The 26,230-nt window shown below is 49.4% G+C and overlaps 2 protein-coding genes and 1 long non-coding RNA gene across 3 annotated transcripts; 1 reads left to right on the top strand and 2 right to left on the bottom strand.

The window, feature by feature from the left end:
- Positions 1-593: 593 nt before the first annotated feature.
- Positions 594-10,725, bottom strand: SIAH2 (siah E3 ubiquitin protein ligase 2). The gene is made up of 2 exons (XM_040613449.1): positions 10,314-10,725; positions 594-2,079 (listed from the first exon to the last, which is right to left on the bottom strand). Exons 1-2 carry the CDS (start codon positions 10,683-10,685, stop codon positions 1,522-1,524), a joined length of 930 nt encoding a protein of 309 aa, XP_040469383.1. The 5' UTR covers positions 10,686-10,725; the 3' UTR covers positions 594-1,521.
- Positions 2,079-8,163, top strand: LOC121096876. Its single transcript, XR_005830709.1, has 2 exons — positions 2,079-3,282; positions 5,281-8,163. It is a non-coding gene; the product is annotated as an uncharacterized LOC121096876 (long non-coding RNA).
- A 4,260-nt stretch (positions 10,726-14,985) lies between the features above and the next one.
- Positions 14,986-25,427, bottom strand: MINDY4B (MINDY family member 4B). The gene is made up of 9 exons (XM_040613605.1): positions 25,153-25,427; positions 24,858-24,885; positions 24,131-24,259; positions 22,445-22,564; positions 21,081-21,172; positions 20,645-20,810; positions 20,068-20,203; positions 17,874-18,104; positions 14,986-16,255 (listed from the first exon to the last, which is right to left on the bottom strand). Exons 1-9 carry the CDS (start codon positions 25,257-25,259, stop codon positions 16,113-16,115), a joined length of 1,152 nt encoding a protein of 383 aa, XP_040469539.1. The 5' UTR covers positions 25,260-25,427; the 3' UTR covers positions 14,986-16,112.
- Positions 25,428-26,230: the final 803 nt, after the last annotated feature.

The raw sequence follows: 26,230 nt of genomic DNA, 5'->3' as shown, positions 1-26,230 counted from the left end.
CTCTTCCTTAGAGGAATGCATTTAGGACTGTTTATCCTCACTACGTATTACTATATTTATTCACACCAAGCTTCATCTGTTTATGTGTATTTTTACATGTGAAGTGAAGTGTATTTACTTCACTATCGTGAAGTTCCCTACTGTTAAGTAACTCAGCGGACTGTACCACCTCACAACTCATTGCCTCTTGCAAGTGGCAAACATCTTAATATTCTGTAAAGCTGTACGTGGAACTAGTATTTTTCTTATGTGATTCAGACAGAAGGCTCTGGCTGCAGAGGGGGAGCTGCGGGCAGATTCAGCTTCGGTGGGTGACAGACTGTGATTTCAATTTGCACTAGTCAGGCTGTCACAGTTGCCCCTGGGACTCAAATCCCCACCCGGTTTGGTTCTGCTAGTGCTGTAAGGTAGCCCTCTCCAGCAGCAGGGCTGGGAGGTGGCACGGGCAAGCGTGCCTGCTGCTTGCCTGGGTGAGCTGGCCCATGCCGTGCCAGGGGAACCCAGCAGATCTAGCAAGGCAGAGGGCACAAAGTAACTGGGAAGCAACAGCTACTGCCACGCACAGGCATGTTAGCACAGGATGCTATGCAGTGTAGTTTTTGCAAAATATTTATTACAAAATAAAAGTAAATATGGCAACAAAACTTAAATAGCAAATGACGCAACACTGGCCATAAAGCTCTTGCTATATTATTAGTCTTTTACAATAATCAATAGTCAAGTATTACTTGTCTCCAAGGGAAGCTGCACGTGGACTGCTTGAGTGTATTTCTATATTGTTTGCTCTAGCTGTTTGAGATACGTAGGGTATGTGCCTCCTGCTTTCACCTGTACCCAGCTGTGAGTGCTCGCGCCATGTGCTTGGCTCACTGATCCCCCTAAAATGGACAGGAGCTGGCAGTTCCCATGCTCTGTGAAACTACCATGCATCACCCCAGTCCCTCCTCCCCTTTTTTCCTCTTAAAAACACAGCAAACGATCCAGTGCCCATCCCTTTTTAATAAGGCAGCAGGAAATGGAGTATCGACACTGAAGTACCTATTGTTCCCCTTTGAATCACAACTTCTCACTGAGAGGTTGTTTGGATTTATTTCCTTTCCCACCCACTAAAAACTGTTATTAAAGCTCACCAGTGAAAGTCTGTGTTCCTGCTGAAAGGGCTTTTAGGTGTGCTCCAAACAGGAATGAAGACCTTCAAGTCTCTTAAGCCATATGTCTAATGGAAGCACTCTTTAAATAACAGATAGTTAAATTAAAAAAGGTAACTAATTGTGTGTGGAATCTTCCTAAGGCACCCAAGAATTTAAAAAGACCTTTTCCCACTTGCATTACTTACAGGATGCTCTTGTTCCTCTTCTCTCCAAAGTTAAAAATGTTGGCTAGTTAGGAACCTTAGCATACAAACGATGACATAGTTGAATATCATTTAAAAAAAAAAAAAAAAAAAAGAACAACAAGAAAACCCATGGTGAAGTAAAGCAGTGTCCAGACAGCCTAGGTTTTGCTAGCTATGCAAATACATCACGGACAACATGTAGAAATAGTCACGTTAATGCCGAGGTTTCCGTTGTCAGCAAAAAGGTGTGCTATAGCCGTATCAAAAACGAGGCAGTCACTGTTCAGAATGGCCGCAGCCACCCCATCGTGGATGGAGCGGGGTGTTGCCTCCCAGGTCAGCCGGCGGCGGTTGCCGTTCAGCTCCAGTCTGTATGCAAAGTTCTCTGCTTGCTTACGGGTGCCGATGAGCAGCACAATGGCAAAAAACTGTTGGTGACCTTCATACTTCTCTTGTTTCTCCAGCACCAGCATGAAGTGGTGACCGAAGCACGACTGCATCATCACCCAGTCAACTGCCCCAGGAAGGTTAATGTCTGTGGCAAGAAAAACGATGTCTTCTCCCTGAAGGGTGGTAATGCTTTTGTGGGCATGCATGAGGTGGGACATCACAGCTTCCAAGGATCCCTGCCATTTACAAGAGGCACCAGGGCATGGGCAGGAGTAGGGACGATACTCACAGATGTCTTCGTGTTCTGGCTTTTCTGTGTGATGGAGTGTCAGAGAGCAGCCTGTTGTGGCATACTAGAAAAAGACCAAATACAAGCCATCAGGAAAGGCACCAGCACTAGTGTCCACTGCTCCCACCTGTCAACTGGAAACTAGTTATCAACCAGAATTCTTGTTCTCATAGCAAATTTTACATTAGATACTTCTGTTCAGCCCTGGATTCAGAATTGAGCTTTACTTATTTTTGTTTCCATTTTAAAATGGATTCTTCTTGTCTTTTGTAGTTGGTTGTTTTTTTTTTCCTAATGCAAGCACTTAGATAAAATGGATTGTAAGGCTGAGCTGTAGTTACATTTGTTGTTGTAGTTAGATCTGATCAGTCCAGATCAGCTGAAGTAGTCCTGGTTTGGATTTTTCTTTTCTTTAAAAAGAACAAAGGATTCTAGTTTCAGCAAACAGCTACTAGAGTGATGTATTTTAAACAGACGTACCTTATTACCATCACAGAGCAAAAGCACTCTCATTAAATTCAAATGCATATTCCCCACAGCCTTTTTTAAACACTGGAACAGTTTCAACACTGCAATTGTGAGAAGTGGAAAGAGAGAGGATGATTTTTCACTGAGCAGAAAGCTAGCACACAAGTACCATCTAACTTCTCTCAATGTCATTGGGCAACTCAGAGGGTTAATTTTCTTTAAACATCCAGGGTAGCTTTTCCTTTTTCTGCAGTCAGTTCCATCGTCCACACTGACCTACTGCTGTCATGCTACCTCCATAGAGAAAAAAAGCCTCTCCTGTTCTCCCCAAGAGCACAGCTCCCACAGTCTGTAGGTATCTGTAGTGGTATCAGCACTGCTGTTAACACTACCACACAGGTTACATATGTGCATGGCTGCTTAAGGGTGCTATGACACTTCCTTGAGGACAGATATAACCAAGTCCTGGTTTCAGCATAATTTATTATTTCTGGGTTAATATGTGTGCAAGAGGGTTCAGCTGAAAGGGTTAAATGCCCCAGATGCAAATCACCCATGCTGTGAAAATGGCACTAGGAATACTGGGACAGAAACTAGACCTTGTGCTTCTGGAGGAGCTTGTTTTATAAGCCATGAAGAGTTAAGGTGAGTTTTCACTTACTCTGTCTGCCCCTTCTGCTTAATCCTCTGCTATTGGCTTTATTGCAGGGTGCTGAAGTGGAACAAAGGGGTCCTCCTGCCCCAGGCAGAAGCCTCTTCACAGGAAACACATGGTCTGCCATGCCTTGCAGGGACCCAGGTACGTTGTGTGCTTCCAGCCCCACTGGCCTTTCCCATGTTCATATCCCCTGTTAGCACTTCAGTCGTGCAAGGTGTTGAAACGCAGCTCTGCGTCTGAACCTCATTAACAAAAATAAGAATATATAAGCTGCTGACAGGGAAAACCCAGACGTCTACGCGTAAGTGACCAGCTGTGACTACAGAAGCGAGAGTGTAAATACAATGACAAGCAAATAGCGGTGGCTTTTGCCCTTTATTGGGAGAAGTATCTGCTTTGGCATGCTCCCAAACCCATCACTGCGGGTTTCATGTGGTAAGGAGCCCTACCAATGACGGGAGATGATGAACAGCAAAAACTGACTTGCTGTCTTCATGCTGCTTGGCGAATGTCATTCAAAAAGCCTGCTTCGTCTCTCCCGTGTACAGGTTATATGATACCTTTGAGCTACTTGACCTGGGACACCTTTTCCACCTCTACCCCATCCCTGAGACTGGGAGCCAGGGCTGCGCACAGTGTTAACAGTGCAGGCATGCCACTAGTGCCTGGCCTGGCATGACTGTTTTCTGCTTTTTCATTGCCCTTCTCATCATTTCTAGTATTTCATGCTGGAAAGTATTATATACTTGTTTTCATAGTTGTTTGTTTAGCACTGTATTCTCTTTCCTAAGAGGAACAGTCAGCTCAGAGGTCATCACCATACACATGACTTAGCATGCCATGTTCTTGCCACATATATCACTCCACATGTGCTGCTCTGAACCTCACTTTGACAGGATAACTGAGTGTCCCAAAGCATTTGGAAGCCATCAGTTAAGCTTGAAAGTGCTCAGCAGAGGCAGACCAGTATTATCAACCCTGCAAATGATGGCAGGCAGGGACACAGGATGAGAAGTAACTTGTCTGAAGCCACAGGGGAAATCAGTGGCAGAGCTGGGAATAGTCCAAATCCCTCCTGCTCTACCCAGCAAACTCTCCCTCTAGTATGCAAGTAGCTTGAGATACAAATAATGCTTTTGGAAAGAAGAGGCCTATCTGCTCCTGTATGTGTGTCAGCAATGTTCAGGGAGCCGACGAGGACTGACACCTTCTTGTGCTCCTCCCTTCTCCAGAGCTTTGTAAAACACCTGTTCCTGCTTTCAAGATTCCTCCAGCCTGTCAAAGTATATACAGAAGCTTGGGTACAGATGCTCAGCCCAGTCTAGCAGTGATCTTGGGGAGCTCTCCTGGGGATCCATAGTGAGGTCCAGCCCAGAAAATGGCAAGTGCTTTCCAGAGCCTTGCACTGGGGAGGAACCCAGCTCGGGCCACAGCCAGGGACCCAGCAGAGTGCATTTATAAACTGCTGTGCCACCAGTGCTGGGTCTGCTGTTATGACTCACCTGGGAAAGGAGCAGTGAATGTTGTGTTATTTCATATTAAGCATACAAGCTCTATCCACATGTGCAGGTAGGTGATGTAAGCTGACCCCTGTGTGTAACAGATGTCTGTTCAATTATAACCAAAATAAACTCTGTTTTTATTTAAAAAAAAATCCCTAAGAGTCTACTATGTCTTGGAAATAGGAAGTGTGACCTTATTTAGCTTTAGTATATTTACTTAAAATCTTTCAAATGACATAATTTTTTTTAAATGAAAGAAAAGCTCTGCAGAGGCAGCACTGGACGATATACAGGGGTAGGTAACTTTGCATACAATAACAACGTGAATGTGAAATTTCTGTTTGCAAGTGGTTTGCTTACATTGGAAACCTGTCATGTTTTCCCGTGAACTGATGGTTTAGCAACAGTGGTCTATGGACAGAGTGGTTTTGCCTACCTCCTACCACCTGTCTAAAGAAAATTAAAGAAAGTGATTAATCTGGTATTATTTAAGACTTGTTAGTTTATATGCAGTCTCACTATGCCTGCCACTTTTAAAATACAAAGCGCTGGTTGTGAGGTGCAGCAAGGCTTTTACACAAAGCAAAGTCTAAGAGTACAGTACAATGAATTTACTGGATTCACTTTTCTTCAAAAGGACCAGAACCATCTGGAGAGTCAGAAACATAGCAGTATCTCCACTTAGAGAAGGCTGTGTCTGAGGATCTTGGAAGACTCCCTTCACATGAGATACCTGCCCTAGCTTCCAAGATGCAGAACATCACCACTCTTAGGAAAGCTGGTAAGATAGGCTTTCAATCTCCTGAAAAATCAAGCCCCATGTGCTTATTGTTAGGTTGATTTAATCACAGCTGTGAGAACTCATGGGTGTACCTATGCAGGAGGGTTTTTTGGGGGGTGGGGGTTATTTTCTTTTGTGTTTGGTTGCATCATCTGTGTGCCCCCCCCCCCCCCCCCCCCCCCCCCATTGATTGCTAAATGCCATCCACATAGCTGCCTAACCGGGCTGCTATCAGTATGTAAACAAACACTGAATTTGCTCTTGGATACTCTGTCCTCAGTAGTGGGCTAGGTTTTGCCTATGTACGTTGGAGGTAAGTTCTGCTATAAACTGAAATGCAAGCAGGAACTGCCTATAGTATTACAGCGAGCAGATGAGGAGTGCTGGTCCCACATAATTTCCACGGCCATGCCAAGATCACTCAAGCATGAACATCTTTGTTTGTCAAGTCCCACCACAAAAGGCTAGCAAAACAGAACAGGGCACAGATCTCAGCTAATAGTGGTGGTTACATGAGGACTGCAGTTCTGCTGATGACAACAGAACACAACGCTTGCTTGTTTTCTCATGGGCTTTGGATGAAGTGGTTAAATTGAGAAACGCCTTTCCCACCCTATGCTGCTCAGTTAGCCAGGTCACAGTTCCAAGTTTAGCAGCTAATGATCACAGCATGTCTCACGCAACTGCTATGAAAATGGATTCTGGTGTCTGCTGAAGAAGCTTCCAACTCACAGGATTTATTTTCTTTCATAGCCAGTACTGGACAAAACCCCCAAAGTTACATAAGAACCTATATCCAAATTAAGTCAGCTTCATAACTAGAGACCACCTTTATATTATTTCCCACTTGCACTTATTTAGAAGATCACAGAAAGCAACTAATTCCTTTTAGCACTCGTTAATTTGGGAGTTTGACTGTGATGCACATTTTATCTTCCATACATTGCTCAGAGCACTAAAAGGCATTTCACATTTTTAGTAACTTTACTGTGACTTTAAGATTTAAATACTCCTGTATTTTTTCCAGATGTCCTGTAAGGTGCAGAGATGCAGTAACTGTAATTCTTTCTGAAAGCATTTTAAGAACAGTTCTCAAAGCAGCTATAGCCATGGGCAATGCCAAATCCCCCTTTCAATGTCAGCTGTGTTGTGTGTCAATCCTACTTATTTTGAGTACCATTCACAGTTGTCTCTAGAAGTGCAGGGACCTCCTCCAGACAGACCACTATCTCTACTTGTTCTTTCACATTTTCTGGAGCTCTGACTTCCCCTCCCCCCCCCCCCCCCCCCAGCCTCCTCTCTCAGAAAACTTACATCAGGTTCTCTTAACACTGTGAAAACCACTGGCAAGCCAGACCGGGGCCAGGCCTTTGCGCACAGTGAGCTGCTGTCTGTTGGCTGCAGCGTGGGGGGGTCCTTGCTGAAGCCCCTGGTACTGCTGCAGCAGTCGATGGATGCCCACTGCCGAGGGTCATGGTGGGTCACCTCCCTGCTGGCTGCCTGTGACCAACGTAACACCGACTGAGAATTACAGTCCTGACAGTGTGTTGCTGCTTCTGGGCCCAAGAAGTAAGAGTGAAAAGCATTAACGCGTGCTAATTTCACTTTGCAGCTCTTTGGAACAGTGAAAGCAAGCAGAGCTGGAATTGCTCATGGTAGACAAAATCCACATAAAAGAAAGGGTGTGCACAGGAAGAGGAACAGAGACTTATTTACACCTCTGCGAGGAGCTTCTGGGTGCCTGACGAGCGAGGTAGCTCAGGAGCAGACGTGGGTGCACAGGGAGGACGCAAGCTTGCGCACACGTCATACCTCAGCGGGCCCCTGTGAGCACCATTATTTCGAGTCCATGCCAGGCAACTCAGAGGCACATGTGTGACCAGGGCAGCATGGCACAGGGGAACTCTCTGTGCTGCCAGCAGCACCGCCCGGCTTCCCCACATGCGTAGCTGGGGCCAGGGGCTGCTGCCACCCCCTGCACTGCCCCAGCTGTCCCCTTCTACACGCCATGGCCCAGGGCTCCTGCCTGCACAGTGCATCAGGCAGCTGTGAGGTGTGGCACACCAGCCGCTGCTGGTTCAAAATCACTGTCCAGCTCTCAACTGGCTTGCAGGCGCTGTACCGAGAAGCCAAACCAAGCCCCGTGACAGCACAAGCCAAGTCTATAGCCTCCTGCCTGTTGGAGCCTCTGATGTGCCAGCCAGCACAGACCTGCATCTTGGGTTATTGCAGAGACCACCAGAACACTGCCAGCTCAGAGGCAAAGCTCTCCCAGTCCCACAACCATGACACTAAGCTGCCCGATCACCAGCACTTGCTTCAGCCATTGCAAACCTCACCAGCATCCCTCTTTCTCCTCACCACTGCTGTGAAAAGCACAATGTCAACCACAGGAGTAATACCTGGAGGAAGTTTCTGAAGTGCTGTTTTCTTAACTGCTTGGTATGTGCTAGACACCTTCTTATTGTTTAGAGAATGCCCAACTGGAGAAGTGTTTACAGCTGATACACCTGAACCAGAACTTGCCCAACAGATGCAGGAATCTCTACTCAGTTCTCCTGGGGGGCAGGGGGGGAATGGGGTGTGCGGTGTTCTTAAGACATACTTCTCTTTGTTGGTGCTTACTCCTCCACCCATGGAGAAACAAGACCTCAGGGGTGATCAAGAAGCCAATCTCATCAATTAAGGGTATAAGAAACCTTTCCGTTACCAAGTGAATAAAGTAACACCTGACAGGTACATTAGGACAGTCTTTATCTTCTCCTCTTTACAGGAGTCTGTAGGCTTTTTCTTCCTTCTCCCACGCTTTGTTTATCTGCCATGCACGGGGATAATCCGGCGGGAGCCCAGCCTGACAGTTCAACTGCTGGACAGACTGGCAGCTTGCATGTAGCAGAGCTGCACCATGGTGCAATGAAGGGCTGCAAAGACTGGTCCAGGGAGCCGCTCCAGCCTGGATGCATCTGTTTTGCTCATGACAAGCAGGGAGTACCAGCTGTCACAGATGAGACCAACTCCATACACTTGTTGCTGTGTTCAGCAGAGAGGACCTGCCTCCCACCGCCACACTCCATCTGTTATTGCCACCGTGTGGTTAACTCCTGTTCAAGGGTGAGCAGTCAAACAGCCCCATGCTATCAAAAGCTCCGCCAGCTGCCAACAGCCTCCCCCTACACCTGTGACCCAGCCAGCCCCCTGAGGTGGTAGGGGCTCTTGCCACCAACCATGCTGCACTGTGGGAATTGACACGCTGTGGGAATTGACACAGACAATTTGCTCTGGAGGTGCCATTACTCCCTGTGCATCCTTAGCGACTTTCCTGCGGGCTGGCCAGGGAAAGCTGCTGCTAGGGACTGGCGTTTGCAGGCAGAGGTGGTGAGTGCCTGCTCACAGCTCTCACTGGAAAGCTCGCCATGTGCCACCGGAGCCCAGCAGTGCCCACTCCAGCTCCATCGGTCCCACTGCCAGCCTGGCCACAGCTCTCCACCTCACCACAGACAGCTCTGTATTTTAGAACTTTCTTCTCATATTCCACACCAGCAATGGCTCCAGCAGTTCCTGTATGTGTCCCTCCATCACTTCAGCCTATGGTTTTGAAGTGCTTTTGATATTACAGAGGTATATCAAAAGGCACTCCAGGAACATGTAAAAAGGACCCTCTCAGCATTGCCTGTCTGTACATTATCTGCCATCCTGGTCAACGTCTATTAGGAAGGAACTTTAGAGCAGTTCACCTAGTTCTTTTAAGTAGAAAGCCGACTTAGAAAAATGAGACTTAAATGTTTAATCCAAATACTTGAAATAGTGCCAAGACAGAACAGGCTGGGGGGGGAGAGTAATTCAGATGCAATTACCGACTTGACAGCTTACCAGCCCCTGCCCCTTCTGAAGGAGGGCTGCAGAGAACTAGCACTGAGAGACACCAACAGAATTTCTGCTGCCTCCACAAAACACTTTGTTAAGACTGAACATCATCAGCATAGGTTAAAATAACTGGGTGGGGGGAAGTCTAGCCCTTCTATCTACCAGTTGTGCCAAATACGAGGGCAAAATTTAGAGCAGGATTTTCAGTGAATTGGGAAGAATCATTAGAAGTCTGGCAGCACTCCCATTGTCTCATTTTACTTTAGAAACCTGCAGAACTATTGAACAGGCTAATGGAGGCCAGCAAGCGCCTCCTTTTCTGTTCTGTGTTTATGTTGGGGAAGGGGAGGAAGGGGACATGGACCAGCAGAAAAGGAAGACTCTGCAGAGCTACAGCTTTGCTGTCTGTGGTGGCTCTGGATGTGTCCCACGTGCTGTTGCAGGAGGAGACTCCTGGGTATCTGTGGCATGGGCTTTATTGTAAATGTCAAGAAATCACGGCCTTTTGCGAGCTGCCAAGTGGAACCTGCGATTGCTTACATTGGATGAACCCTAGAAACCCCCTTAAAGTCTTATCATGAGGTGCAAGATTTCTGTATCAACGAAGGCGAGAGGTACATCGGGAGACCCCGCACCAGGCTGCTCTCCCCTCCTCAGCCCCCCGGCGTGCGGCTCCAGGCCAGCGCAGCCGCTGCACCTGCCCCGGCCGCTGGCAGGCTGCTGGCAGGCAGCCGCGATTTGTTTGTTTCTCGGGCCAAGAGAGGATCACGCGGTTCTCTGCCCTTACAGAAACGCACCCCGCGGCAGGGCCGTGCCTGCGCTGGGCACCGGCACGGGTGGGCCTCGCCCCCCCGCCGTGCCCGCCGCCTCAGCCCCCTCCCCCCACCGCGAGGTCTCCCTCCCTCTTGCCGAGCGTGGCGGGTGCACGTGGTGCGTCCGCCCCCGGCCGAGGGTCCCGCGGGCAGCCTGACCCCAGAGGGCGGGGAGCAGCGAGGGCCCGGGCCGCCCCCCGCCGAGCGCCTCACCTTGCAGGGGAAGAGCACGGCCGAGGCCACCTTCTCCATGGCCAGGTTCCTGATGCTGGGGGTGAGGGAGCCCCGGCAGGTGGGGCAGAGGCTCAGCTTCTGCCGGCATTGGTTGCAGACCAGGTGCCCGGCCTGGCACTGCAGGATGGGCGGCAGCACATAGTCGAAGCAGACGGGGCACTCGAAGAGCGAGGTCAGTTCGTGGTGCTGCTGCTGCTGCTGCGGCGGGGGCGGCGGCGGCGGCGGGGGAGGCGGCGGAGACGCCCCGCCGGGCCCCGGGAGGACGGCGGCGGGCACGGCGGGGGACGGGGCGTGCTGCTGCTTGCCGCAGGGCTTGCTAGCGCCGGGGCCGGCGGAGGACGGGCGGCTCATCGCGCCGCGCCGCCACCACCATCGGGCCGCCGGGGAGGGCGGGCGGGGGCGGGGCTGGGCTGGGCCGAGCGGCGGCTGCGCGCGGCCTCCGTCCCGCTCCCGGCATGCCCCGCGCGGGTGGGGCCGTCGCAAGGCGCGCGGGCGTCGTTGCCGCCGGCCGTGAGGTGGCGGATGGCCCGGCCCATCCCGCGTCTCGGCGCTCCCGGCCCGAGGCAGGTGCCGGCGGGGGCGGCGGCTGGGGGAGCACTGGTGCCCCTGGTACGTCGAGGGCGGCCGCCAGGAGGCCGGGCCCGGGCCCGACCCCGGGCCCCTCTCGGCGGCGCTGGGGCAGCGGGCACGGGCTGCGCCGCGGGGAGCTCCGCCTGAACGCGAGGAGCAGTTTCTCGCCGGGGCCGGGGGCGGCGGGCTGTCCCCAGCGGCCGAGGGGTCTTCTCCGCCGGGGGCGCGGACGCCCGCCCGGGCGCGGCCCCGCCAGCCTGCCGGGGTCGAGCCTGTGGCGGCGCTTCCCGCCTGGCCGGGCTGCGGGCCCGGCGGGGGCTTCCCCGGGCGGCGGGGGCCGGGCCCGGTGGCGGCGGCGCCCTGGGGCAGCTGGGTTGGGTGCAGGCCGGGGCGGCGCTTGCGGGGCCGGGCTGCAGCACAAACGCGAAGGGGGCAATGCGGGGTGTCCTGGGCTGGCTGGAAACGTTCCCTGGAATGAGCGACTTCCTTAGTCCTGGTTTTACACCTGGGGACCTGGCCAGGGGCGACGGGCTGTGCCTTCGTTCCCCACGGAAAAGATATTTGGTAGGGAAAAAGCTGCGATCTGTTTCATGAACACTGGAGGAATGAAGCCACTGATGGCTCAGGACAGAAATCTTACCGACTTCCTGGCCTACTGTAGCAAGATTGAGGAATGAAGAAACTTGTTTGCTTCTAGCTGGTGGGAGTCACCATTAAACAGGCGCACATATATATATATCTATATATAATCTGTGTATGGACTGCTTGTTGGGTGTTCTCCGGCGCCCACGGTGTCACAGCTCTCCGCGCTTTGGGCGTAGATGCAGTGCTCGCCTGTTGTGTGCAGAGCCCTGCCCGGTGCCCCATGCAGCATACCCAGTCAGGGCGACCAGAATACACTAGATCATACAAGATTATTTCCTGTCAGCAAAACGGGCACATTTTTCTCATGTACATTATTTTCCCAAGAGTTCTTGCAGTTTGGCGCCGAGGCTTCTTGTCCTTAAATGAGCAATACTTTCCTCCAAGATACCCACGTGGGACATTTTTAACACTTCACTAAAGCGGTGTTATTACCAGCGTTCCTTTAGGATGTCTACTCAGCTCTCATTGAAAAGAAGGTGCCTTATTAGCTGAAGTCTGATTTTTTTTCTCATGTTTGTAAAATTCCATTAAACCTTGCAAGATGGCATATGCCAAGAAATGAGAAAAAAAATCCTTTTGTATATACAGTTCTCCCAACAGTGTGTTTTATAGGTGGTTTTCCTTTGCTGTTTTGAGAAATCATTTGATAATGCACTGTGCATTGGGGTGTATTGAAAAGGCCTTGGGCTTTATCAGGTACAAATTAACAAGATCACATAGGGTGGGCTTCACCAGGAAAGCACAAACGGAAATAAGCACCTGTGCATTTTTATAGGAACCAAGTGCTGCACTGAATGAAGCCTGTGACAGCTGTCTTTCCACGAGCCCTAGAAGTCAGATGGTACCAAGGGAAGATTTGTGAGTTACAGTGAGTAGTTTAAAAAAAATAATATCTAAAATCACGATCAAAGAGTGACAGTATTTTGGCATCTTGGAATAAAATTGTGCTTAAAATCTTCACAAAGGGCTTACCAAAATGCTTCCAATTAAAACTGAATTCACAACAGGAAGCCAAAGTCTTTAATAACTAACTGCTGGGGGAAAAATAATAGATTCAGACATGGTATAATTGAGATGTTTGTACCATTTTCTCTAGAAACTGTATGGCCATACAATATATAGACTAAAAAAGGCTACTGAGTTACTAAGATTTTTGAGAAATTTCCCTCTTACCTTTTTTATCTATAGGTTATATCAAAACAAAACAGAGAACTTGGTTTGTAAAAGCTATTGAAAAACTTTGCTATGGGCATATGCATGTGTCTTTTGAGGCAATCAAAGCTGATAGGCCCTGAGATTCTAGTCTCCATCCTGGAGTGCTGAGTTCTCTTCCCCATGATCCCACAGCCTGGCATGAAAACAAGGCCAGAATAATCCTATGGTCTTGGAGAAGACCTCTTGGTTGGTTTGTGGTTTATTTATGTTCTGTGGAATAGGGAAGAGGGAAAAATAAGAGCCTTGTCACAAATAGATTGAAATGCTGTGGATGTTTACACAAATAAAACATGGGGTTTTCTGTGCTTTCTATAATACAGGATAATTTAAAAATATGTTATTTAAGCTATATATGTAAAAAAAAATATTTTTTAAAAATGTCAGAATGTGGCTGTCCCTCTTCTTTCTTTTTTCTAGCAGCCCCAAAGACTCCTCTGAAACAAATAATGTACAAAATAGATTTTAGAAGGTTGGTGTCAGGTTTAAAGATACTCTGAATAGAGTCCATTTCTTCTTGGGATAAATGGGAAAGCACAAGTCAGACTTTGAGCTGGTGCCAGAAAGGTATGAGGCTGCCACTGACTCGCTTCAGGGTTACTGATCCTCTGCTAAAGAAGACACCGGTCTCTGGAGATAACCACAGCCTGGCTCCCTGCGGTGCTGTGGATTACTATGCTGTGCCATAAGAATAATTATTTGCAATAGAAAGATAATTTGTAAAACGGTGGTAAATACAGAAACGAGCTGTGCTTGTCTCCTCTGCAGCTTCAGAGCCCATTGCCCATTGGTGACCAGATCTGTGCGGGAGATGAGCCCCACAGATTATGGCTGTTTCCACCACTTTCTGAAGCTATGTGGCTGGGAAGAGGAGGGCGGTGGGTGGGAGGGAAGCGGCAGTGCCCAGCCGAGACTGACAGATGCTGGCACATCGGTGTGGGGAGGAGCTGACAGCTTTCCTACCTGCCAGGAAAGTTTGTCTTCAGAGGAGATGTGTGGCCCCAACAGCCTTTTCATTGCAGCTGATCCCATTTCTCCATTCTTGTGTGACTGCCTTGGAGGTGAAAACCTGCAGCTTGTCCATGAGCTGGCAGAGGCTCTGATACTTGTTTCGTCCTTGAGATTGACTCGTGCAAGGTGCCAAAACATGGCATGAGTTTCATTTGTGTGCGTCTGGATTTGTTGCTCACATTCCTTGCTAGGTAGCCCCTGATTCCGCCCCCCCCCCCCCCCCCCCCCCCCCCCCCCCCCCCCCATATTCCTGTATTTCAGGGCATGACAGCACCCCTGAGTATCTGTGGGATGCATGGGGGTTTTTTGCAAGGTTTATTTCTCTTCTGCAAAGAAATTTGCAGACTAGAAGTGAAAAACTGTAGCTGTTGCCCCTGTCACAAGGACAGAGCTTTCTGAGGTGCTGGAGCTGTGGGGGTTTTTTCAGACAAGCTTGACTAATAGCCAGATTGTGTCATCATTGCTTCTCATTTTTGAAGCACCCATAAGTGTGATATGCCCCCTCAGAGAAATGAGCAAGGACTTGATTCTCATTGAGGGAAATCAACAGTTTAAATTTAGTCCTGCGCTGCAAGGTTATAAAAAGACATGAAGACGTGGGGGCAGAAGGATGAAAGCCCGAGGGAGGTGGTGAGGGTGTCTGTTCCTGCAGTCTGATACAGCATGGTTTCCCTTCCTTTTTCTGTCTTTAGCAGATGGGTGTTTGCTTCATCCAGTTTTGTGAGCAGGATGGGGAGCAGTGGGGTGTGCCTGAGCAGGGGCTGGGGTGAGAGACAGGTGTCTGGGGGTGATGGTACAGCCGAAGGGATGGGGGACCCTGCTCCTGACGCCCTGTTCCCCAGCCTGCACCGGTGGCTGGCCTTGCCAGCGCAGTGATGGCAGGGTGATGTGCTGGCACTGGCTCAGCAGTGCTGGGGCCCCTCTCTGCTGCACCAGTGAGAGCTAGTGCAGGCAGGGCAGGGTGTGCTGACTGTGCCCATGGCTCGTTGAGAGCAAGGGGAAGGGCTGGTGCTGCCTCCTCACTGTGGAAAACAGCTCTGGAAGGCTGGTCTTCACACCTTTTTGTCTCTATAGTAACCCGTTTAGTATTATATGGCATACTAGCCTCACAATATACCATGTTGTGCTCAGTGACTGAGCTTTGTTAGCATTTATTGCACAGTTTCATTTATTCATTATTAATTCATTATTTGCATAAGCGCATGCTGGCATTCCCCAGTTAAAATCAGTGCTGTCTTGCAGTGTCTCGTTGCAAGGTCCCTGCCTTGGGGTGGGCTCTTCTCCACCCTTTTGACCCTGGCTCTGATGCACAGCCCCTGCGGGCAGCCCCAGGTGCTGTTAGGTGGGCAGTGTGGCCTCCCCAGTCTGGTAGGAGGTTCTGGTGGGGTGGGTGCCCTGCTGCCTGCAGGCAGGCTGCCTGTCATCTGCCAGCACCCTCTGGCTCTGGCTTGTGCGGGAGGCTCCGTGGCTGGTGCTGGGGGCTGCCCTCTCGCCAGTGCCCCCAGGTTTTGGGTGCTCCCTGGAGGTATTTAACATATGTAGACGTGGCCCTTAGGGACATAGTTTAGTGGTGGACTTGGCTGTGCTGGGTTAATGCTTGGACTCGGCTCTTGAAGGTCTTTTCCAGCCTGAATGATTCTATGATTCAGTGGTTTTACTGACTCTGAGCATGGCTAAGTTCTGGCACCCTCCAGCAGCCTGGTGAGCGCGGGCAGTGCACATCGCTCCTTGCTCACGTTAATCACTTTCCGCTTCTTTTTTATAGACATCACCCAAAAAAGACCTATTAGTCATACCAAAATGTGTGTTGCTAGTGACAACTGTACTGAGAACAATAACCTTTCTGCAAGTGATCCAGAAGTTTGGTTTAAACGGTTTGAATTTTACAAAAATAATAAAAAAGAAGTGGTCGTAACCAACCTGAGATTCACCCAGCCAGGGTGAGGACCCTGCTGGTTAGCAAGCTAATGTGGGGTCTGCACTTGTCATTGCCCCCCTTCTGGAATTTCTGTTCAATTCAGAGGTCACCTGGGCGCACGAGGAAAGCAAATTGCCACCCTCTTTCCTTTTTCTGCCAGCTGCTGTGGGAAGCAGAACTTCCATCCTACCACCTGGGAAGTGTATGCCGTGAGGCAGTGCCACTTGTGACTGTTCTTCACTGGCACGGGCTTTTGCAGCAGGTGTAATGCCTTGCTGAACAGCGTATCCACTCAGGGCACCAAAGGCTGTTTTATTGGTGAAAGCCTTTTGTCTCCTCCAGACCACAGTGTTTGGTGGAACTGGCAGCAAGTGGGAGATGCTGGCACTCCTCAGAACGAGGGATCTGTCCCGTTTGACTCCTCAAAAGAAGGGGTCTGTCCCATTCCAGTTGACTGTTGCGCCTGCCCACTTGGTCCTGATTGCCATCTCCACAGACGGACGCCTCTTCCCTGGGCTGCTTGGGTCTTCGCTTTGGTCCTTTTCCCAGTGATGTGAATGAGTGTCTGGAAAGGAAATGCAGTTTAAAAAAAAGTCTTACCACCCCCCCCCCCCACCCCCCCCCCCACCCCCCAAAAAAAAAAGGCAGAAGTGGCTGGATTGCTGCACGTGTGGCACCTGCCCTGCCCCAACTTGGCCGCCCTGGGCCAGTGGGTGCTGCCCCCTGTGCTGTGCAGGCCCCCAACTTGGGAAATTCAGGTGCTATAAATGCAGCGCTCGACTCCCTGCAGGGTATATTTGCATATTGTTTTCTGAACAGCTGCACACATCCTTATCTGTGGCCGTGCTGCCTATCATGACGGTGAATCTGGACTCGCCCTTCTTTCCTGCAAATTTAGCCTTTCATGTGGTGATTTCAAGTTTCTTACGTTACTTTAAATGCCATAGTGAAAAGAGAGCGAGGAAAAGGGCCTGGACATTCAGAAAGCGAAGGTAAATGGGGCACAGTGGCACGGAGAAACAAGAAACTTGCATCCTAAGCAAGCAGCCTGGTTTGCAGCCCATTTGATGCTACAAGGAGCAGTTCACTTTTGGTGCGGATTTAAAACTTGAGGGGGAACATGAGAGTCACAGCGGCACCTGGCTGCTGCGCAGGAAAATATAAACTGAAGTTTAAGTTGGATGCTGAAAGCAGGCTGTTAACCCACCCTGCATGCCAGCGTCGCTGCATTAGAAATAGGTTTATTCAAAACGTTGAACTAATCGTGAAGCAAAGATTCTGCTTCCATTTGTATTTAAACTTTGCACTTACAGGAACATTCTCTCCTGGGATTTGTCGCATGAGAGGAGTATGTGTTTGTAGGTTTCCCTTCTCCCAACTAGTTGTTCTAGGATGCTTAGTCAGCAGGGCATTTGTATTGGTCTGAAGGGGGCTTAATAGCAATGGGAGATGAAACACTGTTTTAAACAATATATCCCTATTGAGTCTGTAACACCAAAGTGGCAGTTGCATCTTTTATCTGGAAAAAGTCATTTCTCCAATAAAAACTCTTTGGCCGCATCTGGGAATAGGGGAAAAAATGGCAAAGTCCTGCCTGTCGCCATGCTGGGACGAGGTCACGGGCTCTGTGCCCAGAGAGGTGAGCCCGGTGCCGCCCTGCTGCATGCTCTGTGGGTGCGATAGGCTCTATCCTGCTGGCAGCCCACTGGGCACCTGCCCACCAGAGCCCTGCTCCACCTTCCAGCACTGGAGAACAGCTCGGCCGTGGCTGTGCCAGCGCTGAGCACCCACCATGCCCAGGAACCAGCTGTGGGCTTGGGGGGGTGTTGGCAAACCGTAGTTTATGCAGGGACTCAGGAGTTACTACTTCTATAGAAAATACTCCTATAGGTTGTCCCAGCAATGTGCTACCTGCTGGAGAGCATTACCCCTTCCAAAGTGGTCATGGTCCTTTCAAAGCCAGGTTTTTATTCGTGTCTTTTTACGCTGTTGTTTGGAGTAGGATCCTCAAATTCCATGAAAGGTTAATGTTATATACAGTGTGTGTAAGTATTAATATATTAAATACAGAGCATTGAATTGTATGTGTAAGTAGACTCACCCGCTATACACACGGCAGTGCTGTGCACCATCTGTGTGTGACAGCCACACCTCCCCTCCTGCCCCAGTAAGCGTGAGCGTACCTATGGTTAGACGGGCTGTTTTTCTCTGCTCCTGCTGCCCGCTGTAGAAGTACAGGTGGAAGACTCTCTCCATTTTCCAGTCGGAGAGGAGCTGGCTGTCGGTGCCAAAGAGAACGCTGTACCTCCCGCTGACGCTGCACAGCCAGATGGGCAGCCGGGGTGTCCTCAGCCTGGGGCACACCTGGGAGAGGGGGACAGCCCGGCGCTGGGCACAGCTGTTGGCCCTGAAGCCTCAGTGTCTGGTGCACGGACCCCAGGTACACCCCAGCTGCGGGGCTGCGCCAGCACTCACCTGCTGCTCTGCCTGTGCCCTGTCCCAGTGCAGGTAGCCCACCGGGCCCCTCCGCCACTGTGCCTCCGTGCCCTCACTGCTGGGCCCTGGCCCCCGGCTGCCGTTGAGCTTGTGCGGGCTGGCTCGGCCTGTTAGGAGCAGACTGAGCATGGCCTGCAAGGAAACGGCCTCGGTCACGCCATCAGGCAGCAGAGCAAAAGTCCTTTGCAGAACAGCAGCTGGTGTCCTGCTCCCATTGCTGTCATGAGCAGAGGAGCGCCAGACTACCTGTGGCTTTACTGTTGTTGTTACTATTATCGTCATCATCTGTTTTTTAAATGGACAGTCACGATGAAAAGTTGCAAAATATTTTTCTGCGGCTTTATGCTTTTTTTTAATACTGGATTAACAAGTGAGATTTTTTTCCTAAATCAAATGTGGGAATAATACAAAGTGAGAATTTGAGAAATGAGGCTAATTTTACCTGTGTACAGGTGATGTTTCCAAAACCGAATTTTAAGAGAGGAGCTGCTGTGCAGTCTAGATCTTCTTGGACCCTGTACAACCAAGCACGGAGTGTTACAGTAGCGCCAAATCAGTGCCGGAGGGGATTGCTGTACATCATTGTCTGATTAACAGGCAGCAGGAAGAAATTGCATAGACTCATTCATTCTGTTTGCTCCTGGCACAGCAGTGCTATCCTGGCACAGCAGTGCTATCCTGGCACAGCAGTGCTATCCTGGCACAGCAGTTTTATGCTCAGTTGGAGCTCTTGCACTTCAGATCCATTCCTAAAATTCTAATTTAGAGTCAGATGCAACCCCACGAGATTTCCCTCGCTGCAGTTACTGTTGAACAGCCTCACGTACACTCTGGTGTAGCCTGGACACAACTATTTGAAGTAGCAGTGCAATTTTTTGTTAAATAGCTATCATAGTGTCACATTGGTGTGAATCATGTTTTATATTGGTATAAATATGCCTCTGTACCTTTCTAAAGCATCTTTACCCAAATCTAATTACATCGGATTTAGGAAGACTTCTCAGTCACCTCTGCCAGCATAGTAACACTGGCAGAGTTCTGTGTTCAAATAAACTTCTTGTGATTTTCCTGTTTAAGTGTAATTGACTGTAACAGTGACTACAGGTGAGATAACTCCTGGTGTTATACAGTGCATTATTTTTGCTGTGTGTGCAAAGGGTTTCTCTTCTCTCTGCTGCCCCTCCTGCCTTCTCCTGCCTGTGCAGGCAGATCCGTATCTGTGAAACACGGGTCTGGCCAGCGGGTCTGTGTCTGCCCCTTGGACAGTTGCTTCTCCACATTCGACTAAGAATAGACATTTAAAGTAAAACAAGGAAAATACCATTTCAGAAGATTTAACTAAACCAGAGGAAAATATTTTTAAAATGAAATAATACCTTTCAAGTGTCCTAGAGAAGAGTAAACTGTATAAAAATAGGATTACTCCGTGACTTCCTTCATCTTTGAACTGGAAAAAGAAACAGGTAATCACAGGGGAGTAATTATGGCAGGTATATGTTGTTTAATTAAAACAATTCCTCTGCTTTAATACAACCTTAAGTGAGTATGTTGAGCCAAATTAATAATGTGTTATTCCAGGAAGGTTTTGCAACTAATTTTGTTGAATAGGTTCAGGTTAAAAAAAAAAGGGGGGGATGGGGGGGGGAAGAAGAAACTTCCAGTTATTGGCTGAACTGGTTTTGTACACTTTTTTTCCCAGATTTTTGCTGAAATTGCAAGGAACTGTATCTCATATTTGAGTAATGTACAAAGTCCTGGGAATTTTAGTGGGAGCATGATCACTTCCCATAGGAAAGGCTGAACATAATCCATGAACTAACTGTACATTAACAGTCTGAATGTCCTGCTGAAGGTGATACGAATGAGCTCCTTAAGGTCCGCTTTCGAATGGGAAATAAGACGTAAGCAAGCAACACGGTAACTCAGAATAAAGCAGATACCCCATACTTACACAGTTTATATGGTCAAAAATGAACTTCTGAGCTGCTGCTTTCTCAGAGAACTCAAACAGCTGGATCTGTCAGGCACAAGTGTAGGGGAAGATTTTGTAAAGGAAACATCAATTATATCAAAAAGTTGAGCTTTTTAATCCAGTGTTCCCTTTAGACAAGTGCTAGAATAATGCAGTAATGCCCCTTCCTAAACTGAGCAGTTCAGCTCTCTATATGAAGAGTTAGAGGAACTCCTTAACGTTAGCTGGTTTCTGCTTTTTGTGGGAGAAGGAAGATAGCCTTTAACGAAAGGGAATGGCAGCCTCCGGACTGCCCTAAGGCCTCTGTGAGGAGGCAGGAGTGTCTTACAGGCTGCCGCTGGGACGTGGCTCTAAAGTGCTCACAGTTTGCGATGCCCTGTACATTAGGGAACAGGTTTATAAGATTTTACGTTTCTCGTCTTTAAGGATTTCAGGCCAAATGTCTTTAAAGAAAATCCTGTTTGCAGAAGGCATTTTTGTACTTACTCTTTCTGTGAAGTTGTCGGCTTTGTAGCCTCTGCTTGGCATTACGTGGATGGCTGCAGTGACGAGGCAGATCACGGCTCTCCCACCTTCTCCTGCTGCCCACAGGGTGTCTGCCAGGGCTGCAGCCAGCGCCTCCCCTTGCTCCCGCCGGTTTATCCTGCACAGCCTGCGGTGCGGGAGACAGAGGGGGTGGCACCAGGGAGCGGGATGAAGGAGCAATCACTACTTTTACAAATTGAACGTTTTCGTGGGAGAAAGTGTTGCCTGGGTGTCAGACAAGGCTTTTCTGCTGCATGCAAATCCTCACCTGTAGCTGTGAACCTGAACTTGGGTCTAATTTGGTTAAACCTAGAGCCTGGTGCTAGTCTGTCTTAGTCCAGATAATGCAAGGAAATCGTTTCCGTATGTCCCATGGGAAGAAGGCTCAGCTACTTACCTTTCCAGATGAGTATATTCCGTGTTTCTTACAAAGAGCAGGTACTTGATGATGTGTGCTTGTACAGCCATCAGAATGGCTCTTGGTCCCCACTAGAAACAGAAAAGACAACATTCCCCAGTGCCTGAACTAGCACGTGCTGTGTCAGTCTCCTGTAAATCATAGCAGTCCCTGGCCAGCGTGAGCCATCCCACTGTCAGTGTCGCTGACATGGGAATTCAGAAGTCATGTTTACAACTCCTGAGAGAAATGGAAAAGTAAATTGAAAAATATCATATGTGCCTAAAACCAAGAAGGCTTTATGCAGGAAAAGGCTCCAGCGTGGCCCTGGCTGAGTGTTCATGGGGAGGGGAGGTCCTGGGCAGGGGTCTGTCCCTTGCAGTGCTGCAGCTGCAGGGAAGGGCTTTGTACTCTGGGTACCGTGTATGCCAAGAAGTGCCATGGTTTGTTTCTCTCCTCCAGCGTCGCAGCAAAGGGACCAGAGTCTCAAGGCAGCATGGGGCTGATGTGAGGCCATGCACAAGGGTGACCATGCCTGCTACTTGCTGTGCTGGCTGAACCTGTCAGGGCTGTTGTTCTCTCTGCAGTCACAGAGCCTCTCAACTCAGAGTGTTTCACCTGCATTTGTAAAAACCATTTTAATCTCCTTAAAATTTGCAATTTTAAGTGTGTATCTTAGTCTTCTGCTTTTTGGGGGGCAGTGTAATGATGGTAAATAAGGAAGAAGAGAATCTCCCTTATTCAGTAAATGAAGATGTCAGTAAATTCACTTATTTGATTTCCAGGTGGGTCAGCAGGAAATAGGCAACTAATTGCCAAAATAGAAACAGGCAAGTACTGCTTATTTGTGCCCACTTACAACAGCCTGCTGCTTCTCTCTTGAGCCTTTGCTTTGGAAACTTTTAGTACCATGGTATTTAAAGTTTGTGGCTGCAGCGTGCTGCTGGATCAGGACAGCTCATCCCACTTCAGACACATTTCAGCACCTCCACTGCCAGGGCAGGTGGAGCTTTGCTCAGGACAGCTGTGGAGTGTGACTGTGGTTGGAAGCCCATAGCACCTGTCCTATGGAGAAAGCTCAGCTGGGCAGCATGCAGTGTGGTGTGCAGGCATGCAGAGTGTGAGGTGCAAGTGTGTGCAGAGCGCAAGGTGTAAGTATGGAATGCAGGCATGCAGAGCATAGGGTACAGGCATGGGGTGCAGGGGTGCACAGTGGTGAGGTGCAAATGTGGGGTGCAGGCGTGTAGAGCACAGACAGGAGGCATGTGCACTGCTGAGGCACCCAGTGCTGGCTTCCAGCTCCCAAAGGTGACTCCCCAGAGACATTGGGGAGACAGTGCCAGTTGTTGCACGGAAACATTTACCTTCTCTGCTTCCAAAGCATAGGCCAGGTCAGAGTACGGCTCGTGAAACCTGAAGTACGCTTTTTCCCATTCACAGCTGAAGAGGTGGAACAGGTTTCCAAATAGCAGCTTTCTCAGCCCCTGTCGAGGAGGAGAAGGATGCGCTGGGTTCTGTTCCCTTCACATCCTAGTGTTGTGAAGGATGTTTAATGTCAGAAGGCCCTCAGGATACAGGTTCAGCATGTATGCTTGCAGCCAGAGTGGTGTAAAATTGTCTCCTGAGAATCAGGCCCCATAATTTCAAAGCAAAGATGATGTTTGTGGTTAATACAGTGTGCTTGACTCAGCATTCAGCCACCCCTGTGAAGTACAGTTGCAGTGTGTAAATAGTTTACCTTCAGAAACACCACATCTCTTGGCGGAAGACCTGGTCAAGGTGCCCATCGTCATCAGCAGGGCCTCTGAGGACAGAGCTAAACACCTGTGTTTGCCCGTGCAAGCCCCCTGTACAGCAGCGGCGCAGTGCAGTGCTGGTGGGGAGCAGAGCAGGGTTCATCTGTGGCCCCCACCTCGGAGGGCCCATGTGGCCATTGTGGAGCGTGTCCTGTGTCTAGTACCTGTCTTGGCACGCACAGCCAGCTTTTGGGTTGGCAGCTGAATTAAAAGAGAAAGTTCAAAAAAACATGTGGCTCCTACCTAAAATAGCTCTGCCTGCTGTCGCTGTGCCGCTGAGTTTCATTTATGGTGACTTTTAACACAAGCACACTGCCCCATGGCCAGGGGGTGCTGGCCCTGGCTGCCCCCTCCCTCTCCTGTGCTGCGTGCTGCGAGGGACCTGCCAGGGTGCGGGTGTCTGGAGGGGTGAGCTTGCCTCCTGGCACCACTGCCAGTCTGTGGACACAGTGACGGCCCACCTGGAACATGTTTTCTAATTAATTTTAATTTTTGTGAATGATGTATTCGCTGAGCAAAGGAAACCAAACATGCATCATGGCTCTTCCCATTGAAAATTACTTGCTGCTGATCTGGGTGATTTGTGCGAGTGGGTTGTGAACTGGAGGAGTGGATTCACATGAAGCTGACAGTAAGCACGGTTGTGTATCTAAATCTCTTCAGGGCTGGAGATTTTTCCAGTGTACATCCAGTAATGCAGCCCTGGCCAGGCTTTCACCTCTGGTATTATGCCCTTGAGCTTCTCATGAAGGTTGTGCCCAAGTGACAGGGGACTAGTTTGGTGTGGGGGGTCACGGGCAGTAAAGCTGGCACTATAGCCCATTCTGCCATCACCCACAGAACCCCCCCGAGCTTCTGGCGAAGGCTCTTCCCACGAGCAGGGGCAGTGGGCACTCTCGTGAGTGCTGTCAACACCAGATATTTGGGTGAGAGTAGAAATATGTTACTGACCTCATGGCCTTCTGCCTCCTGTTCTGGGGCTATTCACTAGGAAAGCACCAAAGAGCAGGGAAACATTGCACTTTGTCATTTGACCTGTTATCTAATGAGAATTATTGTATATCAGTTTTAAGGTTGTGTTGCAGCAGTGTTCTTTAAAAGTCTCGTAAATAAATCATTACAGTTATGTACTTCTGTTACGGCTAACTGCAGCCTGCAGCCCACGGGCCTCCCAGAACGCCAGGTGACATTCGAGTCTCTTTCTTTCAATGAGATTAAATTACAGCTCATGCTTAATTCAGCAGGCATGCTCACCGTTGCCATTTCCAAGGAGATGGGCTGGCCACCTGTGTCTGGAGACAGCAGGAAGGGCCTGGGCACGGTGGAGGGGGGGTGATGCTTCCCAGCTGCAGGTGGGCCATCGCCATCGCTGCCCTGGCCTCGCTGCACAGAGAGAGGAGCAGACAGGCCATCATCGCATGGCTGTGAGGCACCCAAAGTTACCCCCTGCCTCGTATTCCCAGGGGGGTGGGCACAACAGCCCGGGGTGAGCTCACAGAGCAGCAGGGGAGGCAGCTGGTGTGTTTGAGTTCCAGCTTTTCTCAAACGTTACAAATACGTCCCTACAAGCTAATGATTGGAGTATAAAGTAATGTTGTGTTTGTCTGAACTACAGGGAACAAACATCACTCTTTTCAACCTAAAGACACAGCAGGCTTTTCAAATATTTATATTCTAGAGATCTTAATTTGTTATCCTTTCTTCCTGTGTTCTAAAACCAACCATGAAAACCATTACTTTTAAACGAAAGGTTAATTCATGTTGGACTACTCTTGTCACTTTGATTTAGATCAGCAAGACACTCCTTTATATTATTTAAAGAAAATGTGTTTCTTAAAGGAGGAGCAGAAGAAATCTCCATAAAAATGCTCTGCTGTGCTACATACATAGATGTGTGCTTTCCTCAGTATGCTAACCTGGTGGAACGGTCGCAAAAACCACTAGACAAATACAAAATGTGACCTTTGAGAGAAACAGTTACCTGGTGTGTTGTATTGCTGATTTCCAGGCTGAAAAGGGAAAATGAAAGACAAATTAAAAAAAACAACAACCAACACAGCAGAGGCATTGCTAACATATGAAGAAACAGGAGACTAGACAGGAAAGAACTGCAAAGGGAAAGGAAGGGTAAAAGCTGTAGTACTTGCATTACTGGGTACTTGAAGACCTTTTTCCATGGTCACATAGGTATTGTGATAAAACATAACTGAAAAAAATTGTATTAAAAAAACACCTGCAATTAAAAATGCGATAATGAAGCAGAAGAAAAAACTTACCCATGGAAGCTAAAAATTTCTCTCCATTTGTTTAGATCTGAAATTCTGCTGATGATCTCCTCTAGCTCTGTCTGTGGCATGGTGTGCTCAGCCTCATGGTCACCCATCTGCTGCCACCTGTGCTCCAGGTGATGCCAAGAGATTATGGGCGCTGGTACTGCTCAGGGAGCAGCTCCCCCCAGACCCATGCCGGCACCCGAATCCCATTTGCCTGACACCCCCTGGGGCTCGCTGTCATCTCCCACTGTCACGCCGTGGTTAAGCTTTCATGAGGGCCCGTCACAGTCCATGTTTTTCTGTTCGCTGTATAAGCAGCATGAATGTTTAATGCTGGACAGAGCGCTGTACAAAGCTGACTGCAGCTCTGCAGGGGCTGGCTTCAGGCTTGGTGCAGGAGCAGGGGGTATTTTCCAGCTGCAGGGCTGCAGCTCCCTCTGTGCCGACTGACCACAAGAGGGATGGACTCTGGGCTGTGAGGTCTGGGTGGGAAGTGCATAGCTCAAGCGAAAAAAAAAGCAGACTTAGCAGATGTCTGTGAAGTTGAGCACATTCAGTGGGGTGATGAGCCAGAGAAAGGCAAAACCCATGCACCGATGTTCCCTTGACTTCTGCCGCTCCCTGTAGCAAGGCTGGCACTCGGGCACATCGGGTACTGTGTGGCTGAGTGGGGGGAACCCCACTGGTTGCGTGCTGCTGAGGTCACAGAAATCTCATGGTTGTTTCTTTCCTCTTTCAGTCTGTGAGAACGCACCGACTGGGGGTATCTGTCTGAATGTTGGTGGAAAAACCGTGAGGCTGAGCTGATGTTACCAAGCTGAGCCTGGCTCCCCGTGGCACACCGGAGGGCTGCCCTGGGTTTCCCCAGGTGTGTCTGAGCTCGGTCTGTCTGGGGCAGCCGCACGGTCCGGCTCTGATGGCTTTGCATTCTCTGCAGGGTCATTTGGAACAGCTTGGCTCAAATCTTGGTTTGTGAAAAGAGAAACTACCTGGGCCAGCCTGCACATGAGACATCAAATGCCTGGGTTTTTTTCTTTCAGCTGAAGGAAATGTGGTTTTACTTGGTAAAAAAAAAAAAGCT

Source organism: Falco naumanni, chromosome 13 (genome assembly GCF_017639655.2).
Source record: "Falco naumanni isolate bFalNau1 chromosome 13, bFalNau1.pat, whole genome shotgun sequence".
Classification (NCBI taxonomy): domain Eukaryota; kingdom Metazoa; phylum Chordata; class Aves; order Falconiformes; family Falconidae; genus Falco; species Falco naumanni.
This window is presented reverse-complemented; position numbering and strand designations above follow the sequence as displayed.

Bases quoted from the DNA above. Each gene is read 5' to 3' on its own strand.
- SIAH2 (XM_040613449.1), bottom strand. From the start codon at position 10,685: ATGAGCCGCCCGTCCTCCGCCGGCCCCGGCGCTAGCAAGCCCTGCGGC. The intron at 2,080-10,313 runs GTGAGGCGCTCG...GTCTTTTTCTAG, and splicing joins CCGTGCTCTTCCCCTGCAAG to TATGCCACAACAGGCTGCTC.
- MINDY4B (XM_040613605.1), bottom strand. From the start codon at position 25,259: ATGGGTGACCATGAGGCTGAGCACACCATGCCACAGACAGAGCTAGAG. The intron at 22,565-24,130 runs GTGAGCATGCCT...CCTCCTCGACAG, and splicing joins TCTCCTTGGAAATGGCAACG to GGGCTGAGAAAGCTGCTATT. The intron at 16,256-17,873 runs GTACGCTCACGC...TTTCCTTTCCAG, and splicing joins AACAGCCCGTCTAACCATAG to ACACTCATTCACATCACTGG.